The sequence below is a fragment of the Leptodactylus fuscus genome, chromosome 3, assembly GCF_031893055.1.
Source record: "Leptodactylus fuscus isolate aLepFus1 chromosome 3, aLepFus1.hap2, whole genome shotgun sequence".
Taxonomy (NCBI): Eukaryota; Metazoa; Chordata; class Amphibia; order Anura; family Leptodactylidae; genus Leptodactylus; species Leptodactylus fuscus.
This window is the reverse complement of record NC_134267.1, coordinates 144,012,911-144,021,948: the sequence shown is the minus strand read 5'-3', so window position 1 is coordinate 144,021,948 and position 9,038 is coordinate 144,012,911. Positions and strand designations below refer to the sequence as shown.

The following is a 9,038-nucleotide window of genomic DNA, read 5'->3' as shown; positions in this document are numbered from 1 at the left end:
TAAAAGATAAAAGGTATTATATGAAATGTCACCTTTACTAGCAGTAGTATATAACCAAACACCACAGTTTACACATCACATGATCCAGTATACATCCTGGAATGAGCCACTGCACATGCGTCATAGCCATCCTGGCTTTACGATAACCCAGACTTTGCTGTAATCAATCAATACAATTGGAAACAGAAAAATGACCATTCGAGAAGCTGCATACAGGATATACTATAAGGAAGCTTAGACATCATGTCACTTTACCAGCTGTTTGCATAACAAAACTAAATACATGTGACAAACAAGAGTGTATAACATGGCAGAAGAAGCATTGATTGACAAGCTTTTCAGGCATTACTGCATATAAAAGAGGAATCCAGTGCTACCAGGTATCCCAACAGTTAATGAAATATATAAGAAGATAGTCATAGAAAAATTACAAGATCTCAGCAGCAATACCTGTGCAGTTTTGCACAAACAATATCTAATGGTGTACATGTATCAAGGGCTTGACATACATTGTGCCTATGAACAAAACAAACTGAAGTAGTTGGTGGTCTCTAACGGGTTGCAATGGTGACTGCCCATATACAGGTAGGCGTAATTTACTGCAGTACTGGCATAGTCCACGCCATAAAAATCATCATGAAGTAGTAACACAAATTCCTGAAATCGGCCACTTCTGCAGATAGACAGTTCATTCATAGGGAGGGATGTTGATAGTTATTCTCCAAGGAGATCTTAAGCCTCAGCTGTAGTCTCAGCACAATCTCCATTGGGATAGCTCAAGACTGTCAAAGCTGTTCCTTCATCCAGGTGCTCTACAATCAGAAAGATTAGGTAAGCAGATTACATGTGGCGAACAATAGAATATTCTGTTCTCTATCAGACCCCTGACTAAAGACTTTCTTATATTCATGTTCACATTAAAGCTATATTCAAACAACAGTGAATAATAGCCACGTGACATTGTACATTTTTAACGGATGTCACAAGGCAACATTTTATTCATTTTGAGAGAATGGGGTCTAGTCACATGACTTATTTTGACAGTCTATTATAACAGTCAAAACATAGGTCATGTCTTATTTTGTCCCTTTTCACGTACCCCTCCATATACTCAAATGTAAAGGGGATCCAATGAAAATGGGTCCCGTCTCGGGTGGAGAATGAACATTTTTCACTGCTGTTTTGCGCAAGTCAAGTGAATGTAACCTAAGATTAACACCTGAGATTTTCGGGACGTTGCACATGCTCCACAGTTACAGGATACATGCAATATAAACATCAGCTCAATAAATTCTCTGGCATGTAATCATGCAAGTAAGGGAAAGGGAAATCCCGTGACTGTAATTTCCTCAAAGAGAAGGAACTCTGAACTGCAGGTATCTTGTGGGTCACTATTACGATTTACTTTCATGATCTGTATAGTATATAAACTGAAATGACAGTGGTCCCAACATTGCAACTAGTCCCAACATAATGCAAATAACATTTGTACAAAACATGTAAATCTTTTGTATAACATATACCAAGTATGAAATGCATAAAAGGCTGATGTAGACAGGGCTTATACTCTTTTACTTCACAATTTGAAGGTTCTCATAATTTACAAAACATTTTGTATGATATGGATGTAATACATCTGTGTGACTCTAGCTTTAGGCTAAGGCCACACCAGCCATGATTTCCATGTGGCTGGTGCGCTGTTCAATTTTTCCATTGCAAAGGTTAAAAATCACAACCAAACATTCAGTAAGAAACAATATGCAATAATTGTTTCTGCAGTGTGTGGATGGGATTGGTTGTGAATAGAGATGAGCGAGTAGTATTCGATCGAGTAGGTATTTGATCGAATACTACGGTATTTGAAATACTCGTACTCAATCGAGTACCACTCGCTATTTGAATGGAAAAGTTCGATGCAGAACCAGCAGTGATTGGCTGACTGTATAGCATTCGGCCAATCAATGCTGGTTCTTCTACTACCTTTAGAAGTCTTCTCCGTGCAGCTTCCCCGCGGCGTCTTCCGGGTCTGAATTCACTCTGCCAGGCATCAGGCCTGGGCAGAGCCGACTGCGCATGTCTGCTTGTAGTGCGGGCATGTGCAGTCGGCTCTGCCCAGGCCCGATACCTGGCAGAGTGAATTCAGAGCTGGAAGACGCCGCGGGGACGCTGCAAGGAGAAGACTTCTCAGAGGATCCAGCCCGACCCTCACTCGTGGACTTAGTAAGTATAATTTGATCGAATGTTGCCTACCTCTGAAACGAGCATTTTCCCCCCATAGACTAGAATAGGGTTCGATATTCGATTCGAGTAGTCGAATATTGAGGGGCTACTCGAAACGAATATCGAACCTCGAACATTTTACTGTTCGCTCATCTCTAGTTGTGAACTATTACACTGCAGTGGAATGACCAATGGGAACTTGCCTTGTATGTCCTCAGACTTAAAGGAAATCAATATCAGATTGGTAATGGGGTCCCGACTTCCAGAACACCAACCAACAAGCTGTTTGAACAGGCACTTCAAGCCCCTACTGTGCAGCTTGGGTACAGTCCATGTTTACTTTAAGGGTACTGAACCGACATGTTTTGCTCAGAGCAAGTGATATTTTAAGTTATTGGATGCCAAGATATATTATCTTTAACACCAGAAGTAGTCTACTACTATAAAAAAATGTTTTTGTATTATATAATAATAATTAATAATAATAACAATTCTAAATCAACCCCTTTTCCCAAGATCACATATAAAAATAAACAAAACTTTAGGTATCCCCACACTCAAAAATGCCCGTACTATTAAAATCTAAAAATATTTAGCTCATATGGTGAACTCTCTAGCGAGACAAAAAAAAATCAAAATGGTCAAATAGGTGCTTTTACAACACTTTCATTCCTAAAGAAAATTTCATAAAAAGTGATCAAAATATCAGACCTTCCCCAAAATCGTAGCAATAAAAACATCTTGGCCTGCATAAACAGATACCTTACTCAGCTCCATACATGTAAACATGAAAGTCACAGGTGTCTCAATATGGAGACCCAAATACATTTTTCAATTTTGCTAACTTTTTTTTTTTTTTTTTTTTACGGTATCAAAGCATTAAAAAAATATATAAATCTGGTATCGCCTTGATCGTACTGACTCCCAAAATACAGGTAACATGTCATTTTTAGCACATAGTGAATGCCGTAAAAATTAAACCCATAAGAAATTGGGGCAAATGTGGTTATTTTCCAATTCCAACTCATTTAGAATTTTTTCCAACTTCCCAGTACATTGCACATGATACTGAATGGTGGCTTTACAAAGTACAATTTGCAAACAATAAGCCATAATATAACTTTGAACGAAAAAAAATAAAAAAAACTATGGTTCTTGGAATGTGTTTTAAACAAACAACAAAAAAAATAATACCCATAAGCTTTAAAATCACCCAACCCTAGCAATGAGCCTATTTGTTTTGTCACATTACCTTTATGAGCGTGATCCTCCTGTCTCCACCTTCTCCATGAGAAGCATCTGGATTTCATGTTTGACTTCTGCCTCATTTGCTCATCTGGGAGGGGGTGAAGGAAACTTGTGTAGTCAGACAGCATGCACTATCACTTTTACAATCTCAAAGTGTAGATGAAACATTACAGTATTTAGGGCTTGCATATTTCTACTATAAAACCGTTAGGCCCCTTACACAGGATGCTAGTTGTTTTTTTTTGGTTTTTTTTCAAATAGCACACTGATCCATTCATTTCTGTCGACCCATGCAAAACACAGAGCAGAACCTATTCAGTCCAGTTTTGCATTCATACTTCCATTCATTGAATTATACTGTGTAGGGGGCCAATGTGGAACGCATCATACTGTGCAGGGGGCCACCGTGGAGCATATTATACTGTGTGGGGGCTATGGTGAAGCATATTACACTGTGGGACCCCTTCATTATTTACATCACACCCCATCTATTCTAATAGCAGACTTAATATTATCACAAGCTGTAATTACTTTGCACGGTCACTACAAAACAGATCTATGCAAGGTAAATAGCAAAGGGGGACAGAGTTCTCACAAAAGCACCACAGTCCCTTAAAACAGTTAATTGGCAGGGGCCCTGGGTGTTAGATATCTTAGATGGTTAGGACCCCACAGATCAAATGTTTACCAGAACAGACAGCTCTCAGTATGGTTTCCATGATGAGTGCAGTGCTACTAACACCATATTCTTAATAACCACATTTGTGGGTACTATAGTTGCATGGGCCATTTTAAAAATAACAATTTCAGGAGCCACATTGCTTGCCATACATAGTGTAGAGGTGGGTTTAGGTAGGGCAGTGGTACATACATCATATGGCAGGTGAGCAGAACGGCATTGTTATTACCTGTAGCTGCGCTTTGTCGGTACAGCTGATCTGCTGGGGTCCTGGCGGTAGGCCCCTAGAAACAATTCCACTGGTGAACCCTAAAGATCCCATTCCGACACTGGCTGTGCCGTTCAATCACGGCTGGCGCCCGCACACTTAAGTTTGCAAGGCACCTAATTCATAATCTCTCACATTTTTTTCACCCTACTACTCTCTTAGAAACAGATTGCAAAATTGCCACTGATTAACTTTAGGACAGACAGACAATTTTAGGTAACATTATTGCTACCCATGAGCATACCCAAACACCTCACAATAGCCCAAGTATTTTAAGAATGGCACTGCTCACACTAGTCTTCATAGCCCCTTTGCTGGTGAAGGGTGCACCCCACTTCATAAATGACCCAAATCCTCTGCTCTGCTCCTCTGTGTATTTAGAGGGGGAAATGTACGCTAGCTCATTTAAACATGTATGAGCTTTAGATAAAGGTCCATTGTAAAGGTAGGCAATTCAGACATAGCAGATTTGTTGCAGTACTAAACACACAAATGGAATTTCAAATTTCCATGTTGGTGGAGCAGAATCTTATGCTGTACATGTAAGGGCACGTGGTAAAATTTCAATCTGTATTGAAAACCACATCCACATGTAGAAGAAATTTACAAAGGTACCTTTCAAATCCCAGTTACCTTGCTGAATTGTTGTAGATTTTTATACAGATTTTACACCTTTTTCAGTGGAAAAAGGTGAAGTCTGAAGTCACAATGTATACAGATTTTTGAAGCAGATTTGCTGTGACAATATCCTGCGCCAACATACTGCAAAAGTTTCTTAGGCTCCATAAGAGATTCTGTCGCAGTGTCAGTGTGCTTTCACACGGAGTAAGGTGCCGCTCATTCTGACACGTAAACACATATCAGAGTGACCGCTGTAAAACAGAATCCCATTGATTTCAATGGGTGCTGTCTTACGCGCGCTACACATTGAAATCAATGGGTTAAAAAGCCTCCCATTGATTTCAATGTGTAGCGCGCATAAGACGACACCCATTGAAGTCAATGGGATTCTGTTTTACAGCGGTCACTCTGATACGTGTTTACGTGTCAGAATGAGCGGAGCGTTACTCCGTGTGACAGCACCCTAATATGGTGTAAAACTACGTTCACCTCTCTGTGAACAACTCCATTGGAGACTCTGTAGGAGTGTCTGTCTTAAAATCAGCAGAGAAAAAAAATCATGCACAGAGGACATTTTTCTCCACCAGTTTAAGTTTTGAAACAGCAGACATCTGACAGACCCCATTATAGTGAGTGGGGTCTGTTTGACTCCGCTGGTTACCGCTATTTATCAGACCACCTCTACGTTGTTCTGGTCCTCTGACAGACCAGAACAACCAGGAGGCAACATTAGTGTGAACCTACTGTAAGCTTTGTAAATAGAAAAAAAAAAAAAAAAAAAAAGTTAAATTGTAGTTCCTTTGTTCCAGCAATAACAACCTGCTTCTCTCTGTTACTAATCCTTTACAATCTCTACTGATGATGCTTTTTATTTGTACTCGGGTGACTACTGCATAGTCCCTGGTCATCAGTACCTGATCTGTAGGGATTTCGACACCCAGACCCCACACAGATCAGCTGTTCCACTAGTCTTCAGGTGCCGGAAGCTGCTGCAGTAGATGGGGACTGTGTGCAGGCTGCTCCCATTTAAGTAATAGGACTGGTGCTGCAATTTCCCAGAACCATCCCTATATAGTAAATGGGGGTACAGCTCTTCTTCTACTTGAATAGGAGCTGGGTGCACACGATACCAATCCAAAACAGCTGACCTCTTTAAGACATGGACAACCCCTAAACACTTGCAGAGACATGCAGCAAGCACCACAAGTGATTAGGTGGGCTGATGGTGAGAATGTCACCATAACAGTTTGTCCAATTTCACACTCGCAACAAGGTCCTGCATCTTCAATGGCCAGCAAATGTCCCTCTGCCACATAAAAAGTGACCACTATTCTTAATTGAACAAGGTAGGAAGGGGCCCATTCCAGATTTTGCATTGGGGCCCAGGAGCTTCAAGCTACGCCTTTGATACGTAATGTGAGGCTTACACTCAAGTATTAGGGGGCGTTCACACTATCGCCGTTTCCATCCTAAACCCTGGAGAAACTGGACAGGGGACGGCTTGCCGATGGTCAGCTTTAAAAGCCATTCATGTTTTTTTGTTTGTCTTTTTTTGCACTGACACAAAGTCCTACATGTCTGACTTTGTGTCCTGTATGTATGACTTTGTGTCCATAAAAAAAAAAAAAAAAAAAAGCTGCATACAGACACCGGTGCTTTGCTTTAAAAACCCATTCAAATGAACGTGTTTTAAAGCAGACTGCTGGAAAGCCGTCCTCTGTCCAGTCTCCCCAGGGTTTAAGACAGAAACCCCTGGGAGGACAGTGGCGGTAGTGTGAACGCCCCCTTAGTCACACCCCACTTGTCAGGAACCTTTTGTGGGTGTTAGGATCTTCTAGCTCTATCTGGTGCCATAGCACTTCTAGCTCCACTGTCTCAGGGCTGGAAACCAAAGTGCAGCAGTTGTCTATAGCAACCAATCACATTGCAGATGTCTCATTCTAAGGGTAAATAAATGAAGCAATCTGATTGGTTGCTAAGGGAAACTGCCAAGCTGTCCCCGCACATTACTACAGGCTGTACCTGCCGCAGTGAGCGCCTCACACGCCGCCATCTGCACCTGCCGCCGGCTCTCCTCCTGCCCCGGCATAAGCGCAGCAGCTCGGACTTCAGAGCAGCGTCCACCGTTCAGCGGGAAAACGGAGCGGAGGAGGGAGAGAAGCGCGGCCACCGCGGACTCTGCACACACCGGGGTCTCCTCAGTCATCGCCTCCTGACCATTCACCTTTCCACCTGTCAACATAACCACCCCGACCACAGCGCCCCCTGCGGGCAAACGCTTGCGTATATCCTTCAGTATCTCCCGTAGCTGGCGCTGTGATGCCGGGAGTACCAGCGACTCTGGCCGGCACAGGAAGAATACCAGCCCGAAGCAAATAGTCCGGTTTGGGGCGGTCTGAGGAGGCCGCTCGGTGGCTGTGTGTTCCCGCGGAGTCCCCTTGCAGTGAGCGTCATGTTTAGGGGTTCCATGCTGAGAGGCTTCATTGGTCTTAAAGATATCGCCTCCATTCTCCAGCTCGGCCGGGAAGAGCTCCCGCAGAAAGTTCTCCAGCAGAGCCCGGCTCTCCGCCCGCTCCCACAGCTCTCCGACCAGCAGGACTTGCTGAGGACCCCCGAAGCGCTCCAGCACCTCCCTGAAGCGGCTCTCCGTGCAGTCCCTCGCCATGCCGGCCTCAGCAGCCTAGTGGCATCCCGTGCTTACAGCCCTGTTCACATAGTATACCGCACACACATCTGCACAGCGATAATCACCCGGCTGGAGCATAGTCCAATGAGCAGGAGGCTGAACCCCGGGTATAGGACAGCACCGGCACGCCCGCCCCTCAGCAGCGCCTCCCATAGGCCAGTGAGTGACACTCCCCCCGGTCACCACACCCCACACTCCGGCACTGTCACTAACCTTGGCTCTTCCCAGTGATTGCCGCATGGCCGGTGCTTCCTGCTGCCCCTGGCTCCTTGTACGTGCGGTACGCTGCGCTCTAGTAGTAGCGTCTGGTTACCGCAATGTGTGGACAGGACAGTCGGTAGGATCAGGCAATATGCTCACCTTAGCTTATGCTACAAGGAAGTTGTCGGGTCAATGGGTGTACATTGGGTCACTTTGTAAGGGGGAGTTCACACTTATGCTCAGTGTGCGGTGTCTGCATTCCACCGGGTTTCCATCTTCAGACCCAGCAAAACTGGACAGGGGACGGAACGCCGGCGGTCAGCTTTAAAATCCATTCACTTGAGTGGGTTTGTATAGGTGACCACCCATGTCCACCTGTGGCCTGTCCGCGGGGAAACCAGTTTTTATTAGCCGAACACAAAGTCCTGCATGTCTGACTTTGTGTCCAGCTAAAAAAAAAAAAAAATGGCTTCCCCGGCGGAATGGCAAAACATTGGACAAGTGTGAACGAAGCATAATCCGTTTGCGTCCGTTTTTCCAATCTGTTTTTTTTCTTCATTCTGAGCATACACAGAGAGGAAAAACAGATTGCAAAATGTACACAAACTGATTGCTATCCATTTTCCATAGACCTCAAAATAAAAAAAAACGGATTGGTTGCTGGCTGTCTGGAATCCTTATTTTTAATACGGAGACAAAGTCCTGCAAGTTCTTCTTCAGTTTCTCTGGGAAATAGGACGGAAACACCACGGATGGAAAAGGGCACAAGTGTGAACGCCCCTGTCACGGCGGAGAGGCTGCATATGGACACCGACCGTTTGCTTTAAAAACCCATTGAAGTGAATAGGTTTTAAAGCTAACCACCGGCAAGCTGTCCCTATGCTGTTTTGTCTGGCTTTTCCACGGACTGACAAAGGGCAGACAGCGGTGATAGTGTGAATGTCCGGACACCACAGAGAGGCTGCATATAGACACCGGCAGTTTGCTTTAAAAAAAAAAAAAAAAAAACATTGAATGGGGTCCACGTGTTTCCTTAGGTAACCAATTTCTTTTTTATGCATATAGGTTTCCATTTGGGGTATCCCCAAGCAAACTCCCCAAACAGAAACCCAAAC

The 9,038-nt window shown here is 43.8% G+C and overlaps 1 protein-coding gene across 1 annotated transcript; it reads right to left on the bottom strand.

The window, feature by feature from the left end:
* Nucleotides 1-314: 314 nt before the first annotated feature.
* C3H2orf72 (chromosome 3 C2orf72 homolog) lies at nt 315-7,807 on the bottom strand. Its single transcript, XM_075266684.1, has 3 exons — nt 7,059-7,807; nt 3,473-3,556; nt 315-812 (listed from the first exon to the last, which is right to left on the bottom strand). The coding sequence occupies exons 1-3, from the start codon at nt 7,699-7,701 to the stop codon at nt 733-735; spliced, it is 807 nt and encodes a 268-aa protein (XP_075122785.1). The 5' UTR covers nt 7,702-7,807; the 3' UTR covers nt 315-732.
* Nucleotides 7,808-9,038: the final 1,231 nt, after the last annotated feature.